The 21,362-nt window shown below is 43.5% G+C and overlaps 1 protein-coding gene, 1 non-coding gene and 1 pseudogene across 2 annotated transcripts in view; 2 read left to right on the top strand and 1 right to left on the bottom strand.

The window, feature by feature from the left end:
- Positions 1-21,362, top strand: part of KIF4A (kinesin family member 4A) — a 69,469-nt gene that overhangs the window by 32,637 nt on the left and 15,470 nt on the right. Inside the window, exons 10-16 of the mRNA XM_039841729.1 lie at positions 587-643; positions 1,626-1,811; positions 7,195-7,298; positions 8,192-8,336; positions 9,047-9,157; positions 14,851-14,934; positions 15,334-15,447. Of these exons, the coding sequence (XP_039697663.1) occupies positions 587-643; positions 1,626-1,811; positions 7,195-7,298; positions 8,192-8,336; positions 9,047-9,157; positions 14,851-14,934; positions 15,334-15,447 (801 nt within the window). The remainder of the gene's footprint in view (positions 1-586; positions 644-1,625; positions 1,812-7,194; positions 7,299-8,191; positions 8,337-9,046; positions 9,158-14,850; positions 14,935-15,333; positions 15,448-21,362) is intronic.
- LOC120585429 (small nucleolar RNA SNORA33) lies at positions 2,562-2,690 on the bottom strand. The gene has a single exon (XR_005648323.1). It is a non-coding gene; the product is annotated as a small nucleolar RNA SNORA33 (small nucleolar RNA).
- Positions 16,030-20,510, top strand: LOC120585388 (PC4 and SFRS1-interacting protein-like; annotated as a pseudogene).

Raw genomic sequence — 21,362 nt, 5'->3', positions numbered from 1 at the left:
AGTCCGCGCCTAGCCTGTCCCTTCGCTTCACCACTGCCTGGGGTGGCAGCGTAGGACCAGTTCCTCTGTAGGAGAGGGACAGAGGCTGCAGCATATTTGTCTGACCTCGTGAGCACATTTTCCTGGGGTATCCCCTGTGGTATTTATTTCCTTATGAGGTAGGCTCTTGCTACCTTGACTGACTGTAAAATAGAAATCAAACATAGTTCTATTCACTTTTCTGCTGCTTCGCCTTTATCTGATGTGTCTGTAAAGTGTGTTAGACTTTGGCCTGTTGGAATGCTTAAGTGATTCACTCTGGCCCAGTGACCTCTGGCCAAGCAGCAGTGGTGCGGTAGATATGTCAGTGGCCACATGACCCTATTTTTTTCTTTTACAAAGACTGCACAATCAACCTGTATAAAAACGATACTCTTGAGAGCTGGGACGTGGAAAGGTGGCTGTTGGAGTCTCTATGACTACAGAACGGGTCCAGTAGCTTAAATGGTCTCCATATACACTTGAAAAAAAAATTTAACGACCAGGATAAGATCCGCTAGTAAGCGCTTCCGAATCTTTTCCTAAACTGTAACACGTGTCATTGCAGGAGGAAAGTGCGGCTTGCATGGCTGCAGCTGTTGATACCGCAGCGGAACCGGAAGCTGTAAGTAATCGGCCCCTTTGCGTAGAACCGGAAGTTCCACTGTGCCATTTCCTGTCATTTGCCACTCAGCTGAGGAAGAGAATCCCTGATTGCTACCATCTCCCACAGAATGCCTTGGAAACCCAGAAATCTCAAGTATAAATCTCAGCTTTGTGACATCCCTGACTCAGACGGGCTGTATCTCCAATAGGAAGCCGGCGATGGGTGGCGGGGCTTCTCGGGGATGTCACACTCTATATTTGCAGTCTGGCTCACTGGTTCTTTGTTAGCTGCTAGTATTCTGCCTCAGCTCTCTAGCAAGTTAAAATGAGGGAGGGAACAAATTGGGAAATTATGGCAACATCAAAAAAACCATTAGAGAAGAAACGGAGATTCTTATCTCAGCATCCATTTCTATAGATGGGACGGTTAGGGACTAAAAGAACCAAGGAAAATATTTCGAGCGTTCAAGGTGCAAGAATAGAGCAAGTGTATTAGACGTTGGCTAAAGGTTATCGAGGAAAGTCGAAAGGGAAGGACAGACAGTGGTTTGCCTGAGACTGCGTTTTCTCCCTAAAGCAACTATATATCGGTACTTTTCCTATTCTGCAAGAAAAATGAGAGAGAAATCAGGTGCCGGAGATCAGCTCCGTGAGAAGAAACGAGGCCTCTTCTCCATCCCCTCCGTTCCTAACGTGTCCTTTCCAGAGCCGTTTCTCCTCTAAGGGCCGCTGAGAATGAGTAAAAGTGAGAAATGTCGGCCGGGTCAATAAAGAAAAGAGCAAGAAACTCAGTTCGCTCTAAGAGAGTCAGTTATAGGGTGGAAGAACCCGGATGCTCGTGAGAGCAGCGTAGCGGGCTGGGCCAGTTTACGTCAGATGTGTGCAGCACATGTCTGAGGGGCCACGGTTTGAGAAGGACAGCGGGACTGCGAGGAGAGGGGAGGCCGCGGGACTTGAAGTGGCTCCTTTGTCCTACAAATCATGAGCCTGACCTTTTCCAGCTGGTGGACAGCAGTCCGGAGAGCAGCAGGTCTTCTGACACCTTCACCACCCAGCACGCCCTGCGTCAGGCTCAGATGTCTAAGGAGCTGGTCGAGCTGAATAAAGCCCTTGCGTTGAAAGAGGCCCTAGCCAGGAAGATGACGCAGAATGACAGCCAACTGCAGCCCATTCAGTTCCAGTACCAGGTAAAGTCTCGGGCTGCGTTCGCTAACGTCTTCCATCTCCTTCCCTGTGGGAAGAAAACACGCACACCGTTTTTGATGATGACGAGACAACATAATGTGTGTAGTACAAGTGGACTTTACACTGTTGGTTAAAAAAAAAAACAATACATTCGGGACAGGGAACCTGTAGTTTTGTTTCATTCGCTCTGATACCTCACCTTCTGCAATAGGTTTTAATACATAGTTTGACAATGTTATAATTAAAAATGGCCCCCACTTGGAGAAATTTTATTTTAATGACTGTGCTGGGATTCTGAGGAAGATACATCTCTTAGTAGATGGTCTGCGTGTCAGTTATGAAGAGACCTGGAGTGCACGTCACGTGACTTGGCGAAGGGTTCAACTTTTTCTTCGCGGTGGTTCTCAGCGGCTCTTGCTAATTAATATGATTGATTTTTACTTAAAGACGAGTCGGGCTCTCGATTTTCCACAAGGTTACCGTTGCTCCAGACCTCGCTATTCCTTGCAGCCCTGTGTTCTCCCATCCAGCTGTACCCTGCTGCCCCCAGAATGTTCTACGCTGGTGTCAGGAAATCCCTGTAGTAGTCGTGCATTTCTACCACCCGCTCCCGTAGAACTTTCAGGGAAAAAAAAAAAAAACAAGCATTTGTACCCGATGATTTCTGCCACTTTTTACCCCCAGGGAAGAGGTTGCTTCCAAAATAATAACCGAGTTGCCAATAGAGTTTTGTTGGATTTCGTTTTTGTTTGCCTTATAGCCATTTTCAGGGACCTTAGTGACTTCAATGTCCGTAAGGCTCGTAACATGGCTTGGCTATTGCCAGCTTTCTCCAGATTCTGCAGAAACCCATGCGGGTCAGCAGATTCGTTAGCTGGCTCCAATAGAGGTTTTCATTCCTTTTTATTATCACAGTCGATTTAACTTTTTAAAAACTTAATCTTTATTTATGTCAAACAAATGCACGTATATCGTTTTCACAGGTCAAATAGTACAATACTCAGAAAAATAAAAGCCATCTCCTGCCCACCTACCTTCTCCCCTGTTCCCTAGGCTTCTACTTTAATTCCTTCAGCTGTTTCTTCTGATATTTACCTCCCTATTTCCAGAAAGAGTTGGTACTATAACATGTTAATTTAAAAGTTTAAGCATTATCCATTGACTTGCCGTTATGAAAGATGGGAATACAGCTCTCATACAGCCACCCCTGCACACTGCCTCACCTCTATCAAAACGATTCTATCACGGTGTTCGTTTAAATGAATATTTAGTGTTTACATTTTGGTGATTATGTAGTATAATACGATTCCATTTCCTTTCTTGTGCAGCTTTTTGTATTTCCTGGAGTTAATAATCTCATTCGTTTTTCATTTAGTTAGTCTTCTACGTACCTTGTGATTTATCTCCAAACTTCTTGACAGAATTATAAAACTCCTCTCGATAGGATCAAGCTGACCAGGTAATTTCTCAGTCTACTTTTTTCCTGAAGACAGCCTTCCTGGGATCTTCTGTCCTGGCCGCTTTCTCCAGGCCCACGGCCCAGCCATCAGCCTGGAACCATCACTTCTCATGTCGGTGTTGAAACAAATTTCGTTTTCCTCCTCGTTCTTGGGATCATAGCCGTGTGTTGCTGGAGTGGAACCCTAATAGCTCTCGGAGAAAGTGGACATGAAAGAAAAATGTTTTAAACGATTGTTGTTCTTGTTGTTAACACTCGTGAGTTTGGCTGGCTTTAGAGTTCTACAATGGAAATTTTTTCCAGAATGTTGACGCCTTTGCTCCATTGTCTTCTATTTCCAACGTTGCTGTTGAGAAGTCCGTTATACTTCCAGATTCTTATTTAACCCGTATATTTTTTTCCTTTGGAAACTTTCAGGATCGTTTCTTTTTTCTTTTTTTTTTTTTTTGGTCCCCAAGTGTTATGGGGTCTTTTCTCACTTACGATGCTCAGTGCTTAGTCTGTCCTTTCAATCTAGAAATTCGTATTCTCCTTCCGTGGAAAGTGTCCTTGTATCATTTCTTTACCAGACTTCTGTTCTTGTTTTGAAGATACAGTGGCTACCGTGCTCATCTCTTAAGGCTAGAAATTAAATTTAATTGAGGTGTTTTTTTTTCCTTCCTCTCTCACATCCGTTTACACCGAATTCCTTCCTTTAGCGTTTGTTTTGGTCTTTCAGGTAAGAACCGTGCCTCCCATGTGTGCTGGTCCCTGGCTGCCCATTTATACTTAACGGCGAGGCACTAAAAGCCATCGGGAAGTCCTGCACGCGTGGGTGTCTCTCGGGATGCTCAGTTTTCGGGACGGGAACCCCTCATTCTCCTGCCTGGACCCATGTGGGCAGTGCTGCTGACCCAGAGAGAGTGAGGGCGTCGCAGGCTCTCCAGCCACGGGCAGGCTGTTCTTTAATCCTGCCAGCGGGACGACACTGCATCCCGGCCTCCCTGCGCCTGACGTCTGCGTCCAGCCCGGCGGGTCTGCAGTGAGGGATGGACGCTCTGATCCTCTCTGCCGGTCCACGCTGTGCATCGGCTTCTTTCTTCTTGCCACGTGTCCTCCGGGGGTCAGATTTCAGCCATTTCCCCTCCGCTAAGACAGCTGCCACTCACCCAACTATTTTCCTTTTCCAAAAGCTTCTTTATATGTTTTGGCGTCTCTCTTCATCCTCGTTGATTTATACCCTCCCTTTGGGTCATTTTCGTGGGATTTCAGGGAGGGAGCAATTTAAATACGTAGCTCCACCCTCTACGTTAACAGATATAAAACGCAGCTTTTTTAGGTCGAATGTCTTTTGGCCTCTCCAGGGTAAACAAAAGGTTAGTGGCGAGGCTGAGGAGTTAACCCCTCTCTCCATGTGGTCTCGCCTAGAAGCGTGGGGACAGGGAGGGGACACCAGTAAAGAGCCATAGCTGTGGCCGCACGGAGATACTTTGTCCTTTTTCTCCTTGAGACCAAACCTGAAAATTCAGAGCGAATACATTCTTAATGCAAACAGGACCTTTTAATCACAGCTAAGTCACTGTCTCTCTTTTTCCAAGAAATAGAGGTTATTTTTTTTTTGTTCTAGATAGTATTTTTCCATCACTGTGAAGCATTGCCATACAAAAACTTGAAGAGGGGTAGGTTCTGATCAATGACAATAACCATGAGTTATGGTAGGCCAGGACTGAAATATTTGACTAATTCCTTTCGCGGCATCGGTGAGACAGTTATTGACTGGACGTGGCACGCACACTGAAGAGACACTACTTTTTACCATCCGATCGGTAAAAATATTAAAGTGTAGTCGAATCAGATGTTGACGAGGGTGCGGAGGGACAAGCGCTTTGGCAGCATCTATTATAATTGACGGTGCGTGTCCTCAGGATCCTGTGACTCTGCTCGCGTCTACCCTAGAAAAACCTTGAACGTGTATGTGCACACAAGGCACGTACGAGAATATTTCATTTTGGAAAAATCCAGAACGAGCTAGATCCGTGTATGCACTGATAAAATAAATCTCTGAGACCAAGTAAGAGAAAGGCAAGTGGCAGAGTGGTGGCATATACAGAAAATGGAATTCCGTTTATCTTTCGTATGTTTCAACAGGTGCATACGCATATGCACACATTTCCGTGTGTGTCTATATGTTACTTTATATCTATTTACATATTCTAGATATTTTCTAGACATATATGTAGACATTATTAATTCTCTATATGTGTATTCTATGCATCTACATCTATGTATAAATGTCTAGAATATGTAAATGTCTAGGAAAAACGTCTGGAAGATCTGGACCAAGCCCATAGTAGTGGTTCCTTCTGGAGAGGGGAGTGGAATTTAGGCAGCTCTGGGACAGTCCAGGGGACTTGCCCTTTATATAGATTATCTGGACTTTTTTTGCAAGAATGTTTTCATGTGTTCTGTGAGCGTACACACACAGACATGCACACACATGTTAGTGGCAGTTTAAATCTGCAGGTAACTATAAAGCAATTAGATTGATCGTTATCAGTTTTACTGAAGTGGCTCCATGATTTCGTGAACAACAGCTCTTGCCTGTTGAGAAAGCTTCCTGATACAGCCCCACCTAACCTGCCTCTGCCTCTTCGTCATTTCGATACTGGTCCAGGGCCTGCATATAATCTCCTCATCTGCCAACCCATCATTCAGCTAGTTTCCTTTCGTCTTTCTCGGTTTTGATAACAGGAAGAATCTGTCCATTGGGTTTTCCCTACCTTGGAAACTACCAAATTTCACTTTCTAGAATTCGTTTCCTAAATGCATCCAGGACCACAGGTGCTCTTGAATATATATATTTGAAAGTTCTGAACATAAGAATGTTTGTGCAGCTCTTTACAGTTTATAAAATGTCTTTACTCTTTAAACTTCTTCGATCTGCCCCAACAACCCCGTGAGGTAAACGGTGTTCTTTTCTGTTTACATAGCTAGGGAAACTCTCAGGGGTCCCCAAGACCAGCCCCAGGCTTGACGATTCGCCAGGGGAACCACAGGAGTCATCACACAGTCATGCTCAGGGCTAAGTTTCATTACAGTGAAAAGATGCGTAGCAAAACCAGTCAAGTGAAAGGCACACGGGGCAAAAAGTCTGGAGGCAACCAGGCGCAGGCTCCCAAGGGCCCCCTCCCAGCGGAGTCACACAGCCGTACCGCATTTCTGCAGCAGTGGCTTGTGACGACGTGTGTGAATCACTGTCTGCCGGGGACGGTCCCCTGGGCTGAGGAATCCAGGGTTTTTACCAGGGCACATCCGCACAAGCGTTCCCTTAGCACACAGTGTAACCCTGGCCTCCCAGAAGGAAGCGTACGTTCAGGAGAAATCATGTCGCTGGCCGTTTCGGTGCAATGAACCGCTCTTACCTGTCAGGCCTCGGGGGGGAAGCCTACCGAAATCCGAGTCCCCAGACATGAGCCAGTGCCAGCCTCGCGTGCGGGCCTCGCAGGCTCGTAGGCCCAGGCCCGCCGTGCTAACTGTTCTGCACGGAGGCTACCGTCCCTGGTAGACAGTGATTCACACACGTCGTCACAAGCCACTGCTGCAGAAATGCGGTACGGCTGTGTGACTCCTCTGGGAGGGGACCCTTGGGAGCCTGCGCCTGGTTGCCTCCAGACTTTTCTGCACAGAGGCTAATGCTAAGGAGAGGGGGTGACTTTCCTTGAGATGCTTAGGTGGTGAGCTCAAGGTTCCAGCCCACGCTTTGGCTTCCGAGCCCATCCCTGTCCCATCGCATAACATTAATCTCCATCAAATCAAGGACAAATGTTTTCAGTGTGCGACAGAAGGGCTAGAATTGAATGCATAGTTCCTTAAGACATGGAATGTTGCCGCGACTTTCTTCCCGTGCCTGTAATGCCTTCTTTCTCTCTGACCTATGACATTTGTAGGATAGCATAAAACATCTAGAATTGGAAGTCATCAATCTGCAGAAGGAAAAGGAAGAACTGCTTCTTGAACTTCAGACGACAAAGAAGGATGTCAACCAAGCCAAGTAAGAATCAAGTCTAAGTCCCATGTCAAGTTCCTACTACGTGGGAGAAGCCGTAGAGGAAGGAGGGAAGCAAAAGAGCCATTTCCTGCCCCCACAGGACTTACCCTGAGTTCTGGAGGGGCGGCCCAAACAAGAGCAAAGTTACGTAACATCTCGGGATAGCAGTTCAAGAACGCCGTAGCACAGCGTACGACTGCTAGCATAACAGATCGCTGAGGCCGGAATTGCTTCCAGAGGTCAGAGGCCGGAGATACAGGTTCAGGCTGGTGGGGTCAAAGAAGGCCTCGTAGAATGTTAGCGTCCGAGCTGGGTTTGGACGTGGTCGGACCTGCCAGACGGCAACAGTTTCTTTGTCCCTCCACCGATGGGAAATTAGCTTGTGAACAGACTCGGTGTCCAGGCTTGTAAATGAAAAGGCAACGTAGTCATTCCTTAGCTAAGAGTGAAGCCGGGACGGATACCCGGGAAATCGTCTTCTCCCCCAAACCTCTGCCTTAGTAGCCCTTCGACCTTCTTTTTACTCAGCGACTCTTCTATCTCTCTATTGAGTCTAAAGTTCATATTCTTAAAAGTTACGCTGAACGTGTGCTTTCTCTCTCAGACTCATGTAATAATCATCAGAATTACTCCTCACAGCTTAAGTGAAATGAAATGGCTTCAGAGAAGCATCCCGTTCGCACATGGCGGGGTGCGGGGTGCATCGAGTCAGTTGTGCGTGGACTCATTGCGTTAAGGCTCCATTACTGAGGCCGTTTGGCTCGGTTGGCTGGCATTCACCTGACCGCTCACTTGTATTAACGGCCATGAGGGTCGCGAGCCTTCGGTTCTGATACCCGGTCTGCAAGCCGGGCTCGGCCGCTGTCTGTCTTCATTGGTACAATGTCTGTGTTTAGGTTGAGTGAGCGCCGCCGCAAACGTCTCCAGGAGCTAGAGGGTCAAATGGCTGATCTGAAGAAGAAACTGAATGAACAGTCCAAACTTCTGAAGCTGAAAGAATCCACGGAGCACACTGTCTCCAAATTGAACCAGGAGATACGGGTATTAAGCTCTCATCCTGCCATTTGCCCTACTGAAACGTACAGACATGGGGGTTAGATGAAGGCGGGCTTTCCAGGTGAGAATGTAGCGGGCGGGGTCGTCATTCTGAGAGCGCAGATGTCCACAGGTGGCCTCTGCAGGACGCTGGCCCAGTACTCACCTAGAGTCTGAACAACAAAGTCCTTCTCAGACATTCGGGGCTTAATGTCGGAAACCAAAGGGTAAAGTTACCTTGATAAGTACTGGAGGTATCCGATCCCCTTCCGTGGTCACATAGGATAATTTCATAAAGTAGTTGCAAAATGACAGACACCTAGAGAAAATTTTCAGTTATCAACATCCGCAAAGTAGCGGTTGCAGGCCATCGGCGGCGAAACCTTTAGAATCCAGTGGTTGCTGGGCAGCTTTGTCCTTGAGGCTTAGTAGATATTTCCTTGAAACTTCATTTATATACAATAAATTTAAGGCTGGATCTAGCCTGTAGGTACATTTTTGCTTTGATTTCTTCGCAGCGTTCGTTTGTGTAGTCTATACTTGGGAGCCCTGTGCAAGCAGAGCGAGGGGTATCACAAGCCTAATCAGAAAATATTGGCGGCCTTCCGAGCTCAGCTCTGGGTTCTCTCTCTCCTTAATGTCTAGTCTATCCATCTGCACATCAGCCTACAATAAAGGCAGGTGACTAATACTCGCACTGGCTTTTGTTTTTACAGATGATGAAAACCCAGCGGGTACAGTTAATGCGTCAGATGAAAGAGGATGCCGAGAAGTTTAGACAGTGGAAGCAACAAAAAGACAAAGAAGTAATCCAGTTAAAAGAACGAGTAAGTAACCACAACTCCTCAAAGGCCTACCTAGCAAACCCTTCTCTGGGCTAACGTTAAATCTTCTTCTCAAACGACTGGTTTCTCCAAACAAAATGTGACACATTCACGAATTCAGCAGCCGTTTATTCAACGTCCACTGTGTTGACACGGTGCTCTCCGCTAGCTACCGTGGAAAATAGAAAGATGAGCAGCGTATGAACTCTGCCTCGGAAGCATGCCTTATGTAAAGAGGAAGGTGAGACATAGCGTGATTTTCTCCAATGTAAGGAATAAGGAATGACGGTGTAAAACACCAAAGTCCTTGAGAAAGGGAAGCACGCTTCCCGCGCGAGTGCAAAGACAGTATCTGCACAGGCCTTGAATAACAGGGACGATTTTGGTAGCGATAAGTGCGGGCCGCCTTCCCAACAGATGGGACAGCAGAGCAAAGACACAGACGCGACAGCTTCGTAGGCACATGCAAGGACTGGCGAGTGGGCCAGGAGGGATGAGGGTAGTGGTGGAAAGTGGCATTGAAAAGACAAGGTGAAGCTGGAGTGTTAAAGATCCGAGGAGTCTGAACAGAGTATAAACATTTTTAAGGTGTCCGAGAAACAAAGTAGCATCAGCGAAGCACCGCTTTAGAAGGATGCATCTGGGAGTAATGCACAGAACGTGCTGAAGTCGCCAGAAGCCAGAACTCAAGGTACTGCACCATCCGGGCCGACAGGAAGGGCCTGCATTACAGTAGGAGTGGTGCCCTGGGAGAGACGCCAGAAAGGCCGTGAATCTGGGGACATTTTTAGAATTGCTCAGAGCGTGACACGTAGTGTGAGGGCCTCTGAGGACTCCACCCAGCAAAAGAAGCACAACTGATAAAATTTATAAAAACAACCATTAAAAACCTCGAAATTGTCCATTATTTGCATCCAGCAAATAAACAATTATCCAAGGAAATCGACTAAACCTCAGTAAGAACAGCAAGAGTCTGTGGCATTCGGGCCACAACCAACTCCCCCCCTCACCTCCCAACTCCAAATATACAGCTATGGTTTCTTCAGTTTCGGCCCCCGTAACTCTGCGTTGAAGATCTGTTCCAGGCAAGAGCAGCCAAGAGGTCTGTGGATCCCCTTCCCCGACCTGGGTCCCATGCACAGGGTGGGGGGAGGGGAGGGACCTCTACCCTGCAGCAGAAGTCCGGGAACGCTGGGCCTGATTACCTTGACCCAGCGAACCATAGGATGTAGGTTTCGTGTAAGGAGAGGCAAGCCAGAAAAATAAGGCCTACCGCCCCACCGCAGAAGCCCACTCAGAGAACAGAACTGTCACTCAGAGACGGGGGTTGCTGTCCATACCCCAGGTCCTGAACAGTGGTGCAGAGCTTCTGCCCAGCGGGAGAGGCAGGCCGTAGCGACAGCCGTAGGAATGCTTGCCTTCCCTGAGAAGGCTGACCTCATTTGGGGAAAGAGTTTGGGGAAGTTAAAACCTAAAGCTGCTATCGACCAAGAATCTTATAAACAGCAAAATTTGCTTTCAAAAATAAAGGCCCATACATTGTTTGTGTGTTGCAAACAATGCAACATACAGCTGATTATAGAATCGTATGCCTGAAACCTATGTCATTTCATTAAGCGATGTCACGCTAATAAATTTCATTTTAAAAAGCCACAAAAAGGCAAAATAAAGACATTCCCAGATAAACAAAAGCCAAGTGAATTTGTTTTTAGCATTACTAAAAGAACTTCAGACTAAAAGCAAATGATACCACAGTGATTTGAATCTGCACCAAAAAATAGAGTACCAATGAAAGTATTAGATACATAATTCTAAAAAAGTTTAATTGTATATTTATTTTCCTTTCTTCTCTTAACTGATGTGAAAAGCAATTATAGAAATCGATATGTGTAAAGTTGTATTATTGGGCCTATAGCATATCGAAATGTAATATATTAGACAACAGCCCAAAGGAGGTGGCTGGGAGCCAAGTTGTATTTGAGTAAGGAAGCGACATCAGATGGTGGCATGAGTACAGGAACAAATGATTAGGACCAGAAATGGCAAATAAGAAATTCTGTAACTATATACTTGTTTTCTTTTCATCTCTGCTTGTTTAAAGGACATAAATTATATAAAATCATAATTATAATAATGTATTTTGGGGTTACATATCGATGTGATATGCATAACAATAATAGCACAAAAAGGGGAGAGAAAACAGAGCTATGTAGGAATAACATTTCCATATCTCACTGGAATTAATACAAATCTGAAGATTCTGATAAGACGTTTACTATAAGCACTAGAGCAATCACTAAGAAAATAACTCAAAAATATGGTGAAATAATCATTAAGAGAATTAATATGCTACACTGCAAAATATTCATAGTCACTTAATGTAAAAGAAAGCAGTAAAGGAAGAATGAAAAAACAAAAAATCTATAAAATAGAAAACAAAAAGTGAACGTGAAGACATAAATCCAGTCATATCAATAATAACATAATGTGAGTGGATTAAACAATCTAATCAAAAGGCAGATATTGTCAGACTGAATTAAAAAAAACAAGATCTGTAACAAGATTTGCTGTCTCTGGAAGACATATAATGGATTCAAAGATACGAATAAGTCGAAAGTAAAAGAATGGAAAATGATCTATTCAAACATCAACCATAAAAGAGCCGAAGTGCCTATACAGACAAAATACACTTTAGGACACAAAATGTTACTAGAAATAAAAAGGAACATTTTATACTGATAAAAGAATCAATCCATCAGGAAGATATAACAATTAGAAAAATATGCACCTAACAGAGCCCTAAAGCATTGACAGAAATGAAGGATGGAATAGACAAATCAACAGTAATATTTGGATACTTCAATACTCTACTTTCAATAATGGATAGAATAATTAGGCACAAGATCGGCAAGTATGTCAAAGACTTCAACAGTGTTATAAACTAACTAGGCCTAACCAACATCTGTAGAACGCTCCAGCCAACAACAGCAGGGTATTTATTCTTCTCAAGTGCACGTGGACCGTTCTCCAGGATAGACCATATGTTAGGCCATAAAACATACACCGATAAATTTGAAAGCATTGAAATAATACAAAGCATGTTTTCCAACCACAATGGAATGCAATAAGAAATCGATAACAGAAACAAATTTGCGGAATTCACAAATCTGAGGAAATTGAACAACACACTCGTAATTAAATAATCGAGGAAGAAATCACGAGGAAATTTTGAGATGAATAAAAACAAAGACACAACATACCCAAACTTATAGGATGCAGCTAAAGGGTGCTTAGAGGGAAATTTATAGTTGTGAATGCTTATATTAAAAATGAAGAAAGATCTCAGAAACCTAGCCTTCTACTGTAAGACTCTGAAAGAAGGAAGAGCGAACTAAACCGGAAGCTAGCAGTGGAAAGTGATATTAAAGGTTACAGTGGAAATTAATGAAACAGAGAATAGAAGAACAATAAAGAAAATCGATGAAACCAAAAGTTGGTCCTTTGAAATGATCAACAAATACTGACAAACTTTTAGGTTTGCTTTGTAAGAATAAAGGAGAAAAGATTCAAATCACTAAAATTAGGAATGAAAGAGGGGGCGTCACGAGCCTTTCCAAAGGAAAGGATTTTAAGGGAATACCGTGAACAACTAACTGTATGCCAACAAATTAGACAGCCTAGATGAAGTGGACGAGTTCTTGGAAAAATAAAAACTACCAAAACAGACCGAAGAAGAAATAGAAAATCTTTACAGACATAAACCAAGAGATGAAGTTCGTAGTTTAAAACTTCCCAGAAACAAAAGCCCTAGCCCAGATGGCTTCACTAGTGGATTCTATCAGACATTTAAAGAAGTAACTCCAAATTTTTAGAAACTATTACAAAAAAAAAAAACAGAAACAGAGGGAACACTTCCCAGCTCATGATATGAGGCCAGTAATCAGTTCCCTGAAAACAAAACTATACACAGACATCCCATGAAAAGAGAACTACAGACTAATATCTCATGAACATAGAAGTGAAAATCTTCAAGATAGACTAACAAACTGAATCCAGCCACGTATAGAAGAAATGATACACCATGACCAAGTAAGGTCTATCTGAAAAAAAATGCAAGGTTTCTTTAGCATCTAAAAATCAATTAATATAATATCAGATCATATCAGTAGAATAAAGGACAAGAAGCACAATAGGCACAGAAAAAGCACTTGACAAAATGCAACACACTTTCATGATAGAAACACTTAAGAAACGAGGAGTAGAAGGGAACCCACTCGACCTAAGGAAGGGTGTTCGTGAAAATCTCGCAACTGACATCACACTTGGTGGTAAAAGACGATGCTTTTGCCCTAAGATGAGTGAGACAGGATATCTGCTCTTGCCATTTCTATCCAACATGGTCCTAGAGGTTCCAGCCAGGGCCCTTAGGCGAGAAAAAATATATAAAAGGCACCCAGATTGGAAGGGAAAAAGCAAAACTATCTATTTTAGCAGATAACATGATCTTGTCTGTAGAAAATCCTAGAAAAATCTATGCTAAAAACCTATTAGAACTAATACATGAGTTCAGCCAAGTTGCAGGATATAGGTTCAATATATGAAAATCGGTTGCATTTCTACACACTAGTCACTAACAATTTGAAAATGAAATTAAGAAAACAATTCCATTTACAATAGCATCAATAAGAATGAAATACTTGTGAATAAGCCGAACAAAGCAAGTGTAAGATATACTCTAAAAACTACAAAACATCATTGAGTCAATTAAGGATCCAAGTAAATGGAAAAAATAATTCACGTTCATGGACGGGAAGACTTAATATTCTTAAGATGGAATACTCCCCAGCCTGGCGTACAATCCAACACAATCCCAACCAAAATCCCACTGGCTTCTTCGCAGAAATTCACATGCTGATCGTAAAATTCCCATGGAAACACAAGTGACCCAGGATAGTCATAACAATCTAGAAAGAGAAGAGTAAATGTGGAGATGTCACATTTATCACCTCACAGAGCTACCTCTTTTTTCAGTGTGTTGAACACACATAGGATCTATTCTCGGCAGATTTCAAGTGCACAGTACAGTTTACTAACCACGCTCACTATGCTATTCGTAGATCTCCGGGACTCATTCATCTTATAACTGAGAGTTTGTTCCCTTTGACCAACCTTTCTGCATCCTCCCCACCCCAGTGCATGGTAACCACGGTTCTACTCTCTGGTTCTGAGTTCGACTTTCTTAGATTCTACGTATAACTGAGATCGCACCATGTTTGTCCTTCCCAGTCTGGTTTATTTCACTTACCGTAATGACCTCTAGGTTCATCCGTGTTGTCACAAATGGTAGGATTTCCTTCCCGTTTATGCTGAATAATATTCCCTTGTGTATCTATACCAAATTGTCTTTATCCGTTTACCTGGCAACCAACAGGTTGTTTCCATATCCCGGAATAATGTGAATAATGCTGCGGTGGATATGGGATTGCAGATATCTCTTCAAGATACTGATTTCATGTCTTTTGGCTATATACCCAATCGCGGGCTAGCTAAATTGTGCGGTAGTTCTATTTTGAATTTTTTGAGGAACCTCTTGTTTTCCATAATGACTGTACCATTGAAAGACTCTTTAGTTACATGATAAGGTTTTCTTTCAGTTGGTCGAACAGCAGTTAAAACTCTGGCTCTTTTCTTCTCAGGACCGAAAGAGGCAATATGAACTGCTCAAACTTGAAAGAAACTTCCAGAAACAGTCTAATGTGCTTAGACGTAAAACCGAGGAGGTAAGAACATCCGGTCTCTGGGTCGGGTGTGTGGCATAGGTGCCGGCAAAGGGTTAAACGAGCTGGCGTCCTGAGGCGACATGGACGCCAGCCTGGACCACCAGTTCGCAATTCTTGACCCCTGTTTATATGTCGCGAACTGGGAACAGATGAAAAATCCGATGAAAATGGTACCACTCAAATAAGGATTTTCTCCTCCTTGGGCTTGCTTCCTTCCAAAAGATAAACCGCGCACCGAGTCATATTGATATGTGACATTTCCCGACACCGTCGCACCTGCAGTACTTCTTCGAGGAACACAGGTCGCGGAATTCTTTCTCTCTCCACTAATATGCCAGAAATTAGAACATTTCGTTTTTACCCTTCAAGTCGACGTTACTGTGAGCCGTTCTCTTTCAGGCAGCAGCTGCTAACAAGCGTCTCAAGGACGCGCTCCAGAAACAACGCGAGGTCGCAGATAAGCGGAAGGAGACTCAGAGCCGCGGGATGGAGGGCACCGCAGCTCGCGTGAAGGTGCGGAGGGCTGGGGCGGCCGCGGCTCGCGTGCGCACTGGGGTTGGCAGGACCTGGGGAATCACTTCCTTTTCATTCAGAACTGAGCAGTGCCAAGCTGCGGGGCTGCCTGAAAGCCTTGTCTCCTAAAGGGACGACCTTCTCGAGTGCTTGTTAAAGACCAAAGCTAGAGAACCCATCTGTCCCTGCTCCTCACGAGGTTCAGTTAACTTCTTAACAGTTTGATCGAGGTATAATTGACTTACCGTAAATTGGAGATGTTTAAGGTGTACGATTTAATACATTTTGACACAGATTTGCACCCAGGAAATCAGCACTGCAATCAGGATAATCTCAGCATCCATCGGGACCAAAATTTTGTTTGTGCCCATTCGTAATGCCTCCCCCCCCCAGCCTACTCCACCCATCACCCCCATCTCCAGGTACCCTCTAATCTGCTTTCTGTCATTATAGATTTATTTTCATTTTCTATAATTTTATGAAAATTGAACCATACAGTATTTTTTCTGGCTTTCATCCAGCCTAGTTGGAGATTCATCCATGTGCTTGTGTCAATACTTCTTTGTTTTTTATTGCGGAGTGATGTCCCATTGTATGGATGTACCACATTTTTTATTCATTCACCTCATTGATGGACACTTGTACTGTTTCCGGTTTTTGACTCTTAATAGATATTGTCCTGAATATTCATGTATAAGTCGCTGTATGCATACATGTTTTTATTTCTCTGGGGCAGAAAACCTCGGAGCGGAACGTCTGGCTCGTACAATATGTGTGTATTTTAACTTTTAAGCAACCGCCAAATTGTTTTCCAAAGCGTTTATACCGTTTTAAATTCCAACTAGCAATGTATGAGGCTTCCTGTTGCTGTGCGTCCCCACCAACGCTTGTTTGAGCACGGTCGGTCTTAAAGTTTTGCTATTCCAGTAGATGGGTGGTGGGACCCCACTGTGGATTTAGTTTTTATTTCCCTGATGACTACTAATGTTGAGCATCTTTTCGTGTGCTTATCTGCCGTCCGTATGTTTTATGAAATAGCTGTTCACATCTTATTTTTAATTGGGTCGTCTGTTTTATTTTTGAGTTAGAACTCTTTGTATATGCTAGATATAGCCAACGAAGGACTTCTGTGTCTTATAAATATTGTCTCCCAGGTCGTGGCTTGCCTTTTCATTTCGTAGCAGTGTATTCTGAAGAACGCTGGGCTTCGGGCCCCCAGCCTCGCCCCTCACGTTTTCCAACCCGGAGATGTTATCTTCACCAAGATGAAAAGTGACCTCCTTGGGCCAGCCCGAGTAGATGCAGTTCCTGATGCGGCTGCAAAACCACGCGCAGACAAACTGCCCATTTTCTTTTTTGGAATTCACGAGACCGCTTTTTTAGGCCCAACGGCTGTATTTCCTTACTCAGAAAATAAGGAAAGGTTCAAAATACCACATGAACGAAAAGGCTTTCATGAGGCTTACGGGAGATGGATAAGAATTCGAAAGTGACAATTTCAAGTCAAGAGGCATCAGCTAAACAGTGAAACGCGCCATCTGATGTCGAAGGTGAAGAAAAAGAAGCTGCTGTTTCAGAGGAAGAGACTGACCGTGAAGAAAAAGCCAGCAGTGTGGATGTGACTAAAGCTATTGACACAGCCAACCCCACAGCCGCCAGAAGCAGGAGAAAGAGAAGGGCAGCAAAGCAGGTGGACCCCGAGGTGGCAGGAGTAGTGGCAGCAGCGGCAACCACCTGGTCACCTCACAGAGGGGACCCGCGGCTGCAGAAGCCACGATTCCAAAACCCAGAGGCAGACCCAAAGTGCTCAGACAGCCCTGTCCTTCAGAGGGCGCCACGGGCGCAAGAGGAGGAACCACCTCAAAAGCAGCTTAGAGAGGACAGAGAGGCCCAGAAGGAAGATAAACAAGCCAAGGAAAGAGCCGGACGAAAAAGAGGGGAAGACAGACGTTGAATCGAACAGCGGAAACCTCTCTGAGACAGGGGCTCCATCGCCCTCGGGTTCTGCAGAGGAAGGAGGCGCTCGAGAAGGCGAAAAGAAGGGCAAAGGGGGAGGAGCTTTCAGGCAGCAGATAGAAGAGGCGAGCCAGAGGGACGAGGGGAAACTGAGCAGCAGAATCACGATGAAGGACGGAAGCCAGGAGTTAAAGGGAGCGGAGAAGCAGCGAGAGATGGCAGTGCATTCCCGACTTCAAAGGATTCGTGTCGAAATGTAAAATTCCCTCAGAAGGGGTCCTCTTGACGTGATCAGATATCGAGGCCTTATATGAACTTGCCCCACTTCAGGTCCCACTGTGCCACAGGCTCAGAAACAGAGATGATAACGAAGCCGGAAAAATACGGTGATTCAAAGTGAGTCAAATTATCACAGAAGAGTCTAGAATGTTGTATAACGAGTTTAAGAACATGTTTTCAGTTGGCGAAGGAGATTCTGTAATCGCACAGGGCTGAATGAATTGCTTGCAGAACAAAGGTAGCAGGAGGAAGCAAATAAAACCAGACATCGAGGGAGAAAGGGCCAGACCAAAAGCTGGAACAGGAACGGGTACAAAGACTAAAAACGGAGGCTCCGACCCTCAACACCGTAATGAACCACAGCTTGTGGAGTCAGCGAAGACGAGGCATCCAGAGATGCGAGAGCCTACAGTGGCTCTGAAGGACTCCACGCGACACAGCTGGGTTGATATGCCTGCACTATAAAGAACACCTGAGGAGTTTGTCACGGTCTTCATTGGAAATACATAGACTGCTGAAACTTTTACATTTCTGTAAACATAGGTTTTGATGTTTAAAACTCATTCTGGGGGAGAAAATGCCCTTACCTTTGTGTGCAAGTAATTCAACATTGCTTAATTGTAGTTGTCAGTATTAACAGGTACGTTTTACAGCAGACGTGAGGGAGACCCGTTTAGGAAACGCGAACTGCGTTTCCAGACATTGTCGTAGCAGATTTTCAGTCGACGCATGTATGTCAATGTGTAATTCACAGTACGAAAAAGTTACATTTTTTCACACTGCTACTTGTATAAACCTTTCCTCTTTTCCCAGATACCTTGGGTTTTGTGCATAGTTTTTACAGATCTTGGATTTGCCAGACCACCTTTTCACTGCCCGCGGGTTTTGAGGAAGCTATGCATTTTGATGGTAGATAAAACATTACCTCTATCCAAGTGCTCGCTCCCTCCTCCACCCTCCCTACACCGTACTGTGTCTGTCTGCCTTTTTCTATGACAACTAGATACGCAACTGACATCGAACTGACAATTGACAAGGTACAAAACTCATGTCAACTTGTGAAGGTGATTGAATTTCGTGGCTGGGGATTTAGTGAAGTCACACGAGTTTCCTGCACATGCGCACAGCGATGAGTCTGGTTTAGGATCCGGCCATCTAAGAGCCTTCACAGGCACTAGGAGCTGAAACTGAGAACTAAATGATAAAAGTTTATGTTTGAGACATTTCTGATTTTTTTAAGAGCTACTCATTAAGGAGGTCACCAAGTCGTATTTTTTTTTCATCAGAAAACAATCCATGATGCTTATGCAATAAAGTAAATATACTGTATAAGGAAACTAACCTACTTGAGGACATGGCTGTATCAGAAGGGACTTTTGATTTCTGTACCGCGCGGGTGACAGGATTGCAAAAAGTGAAAACATCAGTTGCTCTGAGGCAGTAGACAAAGGAGTACTTTTTGATCGTCCGTGTCCAAAGCTGGGTGAAGCAAGGCTGACACACAGAATTCAAGGGGAACTTAGCACATAGCATTTCTAAGATATTTCGAGTAGGTCCGTTGGTGGCTTTTAGTAGCTAAAAGACTCTTCTTGTGTTTGGAAACTGAATATGGGGAAAAGGCTTTTAATAGTTCATTGTTTGTTTGCATGCGACGTGCATTGTATGTTTTGACCTTTCAGATAATTGTTTTCATCCACAGATCGAAAGATTTGCATTATTTCAATCATTGGAGTTTTGCTTTCGAGAGGTCTTACAATGGACCCGGGACCCACATAAATACGGTTTTATTTCTTCCTTTTCGATCTTTACGTGTCTTTTATTTCTTTTACTCACCCTACTGCGTCGGCCAGATCTTCAGGATGATGTTGAATAGGCATCGTGATGGCAGAATCTCGTTCAGTTTTTCCCCATTAAACGTGATGTTACCTGTAGGTTTTCCGTAGACGCGCTTCATCAGATTGAGGAGGTTTTTATCTATTCTTAGTTTGCCGTAAGCTTTTATTCTGAGTGGATGTGAACTTTAGCAAATGCTTTCTGTCTCTAGTTTGTCGATTTGGTGAATTACTTGAGTGTTGAAATATGGAAGCAGCCTTGCGTTCTTTGAATAAACTCCACTTGGTTATGATACATGAGTCTTTTCTTGTATGATTGTGTTCAACAGTATATAGTTAAAATTTTGAGTAAAATTTTTCCATCTGCATTCACAAGGGATATTATTGTCTGTTGTCCCCTTATAATGTCTTGATCCAGTTAGGGTATCAAGCTAACGCCGGCCTCTTAGGATGAGTTGCAAAGTCGTCCTTCCTCGTCAGTTGTCTGGAAGAGTTTGTAAAGAACGAATATTGTTTCTTCCTTAAAAGTTTGGCACAATTCACAAGTTAAGCTATCTAGGCCTGAAGCGCTTTTTGTTAGTTTTTGCTTCTTGTAAGGAGAGGCGTCCATTGAAATTCCATTTTTTAAATAGATATAAGATTGTCTGGGTTATGTCTTTCTTCTTGAGTGAGCTTCGGTAGTTTGTGTGTTTCTAGGAACTTGTCTGTTCCATCTGAGTTGTCAAATTTATTGGCATGAAGTTATTCATACTATCCCCTTATTATCCTTCTAATGTCTATCACATTCCTGTTATTGAAATCCTGTGTCTTTTCTCTTTCTTCCTGGTGATCACTTTGGCTAGAGGTTTATCAAAGGACCGGCTCATTCTTACATTTGGTTGAAATGGTAAATTTTATGTTATGTAGACTTTACCGCAATTAAAAAAAAAATACCCCAAAACCCCAGATCATTCATTTCCAATCTGACCTCTTTTATTTCCTTATATCTGCTTTGGATTTAATTGGCTCTTTTTTTCTTTTCTTTTATTTTCTTTTTTTTTTTTTAGTTTCTTATGGTAGAAACTGAGGTCATTGCCTTGAGTTCTTTCTTCTTTTCTAATATAGTCATTTAGTGCTATAAATTTCCCCTTAAGTACTTCTTTAACGGCATCCCCAAAATTTTAATAACGTTTTCATTTCCATTCAATTCAAAATACGTTCTAATTTCCCTGTTGAATTATTTTTTAACCTCTGGGTTATTTAGAAGTGTATTGGTTTCCAAATACTGGGAGATTTTTCCAATATCTTTCTGTTATGATTTCTAATTTAATTCCATTGTGCTTAGAGAACATACTTTGTATGATTTGAATCCTTTCGAAGTAATTGAGACTTATTATGGCCTAGAATATGGTCAATCTTAGCAAATGTTCTATGTGTGCTTGAGAAGAACGTGTATCGTGCTGTTGTTGGATAATGTTCTAGAAAGGTCGGTCATGTTGATTTGATTGATTGTGCTGTTCATTTCTACTGTATCCTTGCTGATTTTCTGCCTACTTGTTCTATCAATTACTGAGAGACGGATATTGAAATCTCCAAGTAGAATTATGGATCTGTCTTTTTCTCCGTGTAGTTTCATTTGCTTCGTGTATTTCGAAGCTGTTATTAGAGGCATAAACACTTAGTAGTAATTGATCCCTTCATTATTATGAAATGATCTCTTTTTATCCCTGGTAATATTTGTTCTGAAATCTACTTTTTCTGCCAATAATACGGCTCCTCCAGCTTTCTTTCGATTAATGTTAGCATGGTATTTTTCATTTCTTTTATTTTTAATGTATTTGTGCCTTCATTTGATTATTCTCAGCATGC

Source organism: Pteropus medius, unplaced genomic scaffold, assembly GCF_902729225.1.
Source record: "Pteropus medius unplaced genomic scaffold, Ma_sr-lr_union100, whole genome shotgun sequence".
Taxonomy (NCBI): Eukaryota; Metazoa; Chordata; class Mammalia; order Chiroptera; family Pteropodidae; genus Pteropus; species Pteropus medius.
Note: the sequence above shows the minus strand (reverse complement) of the source record. Positions and strands in the feature narration are given on the sequence as shown.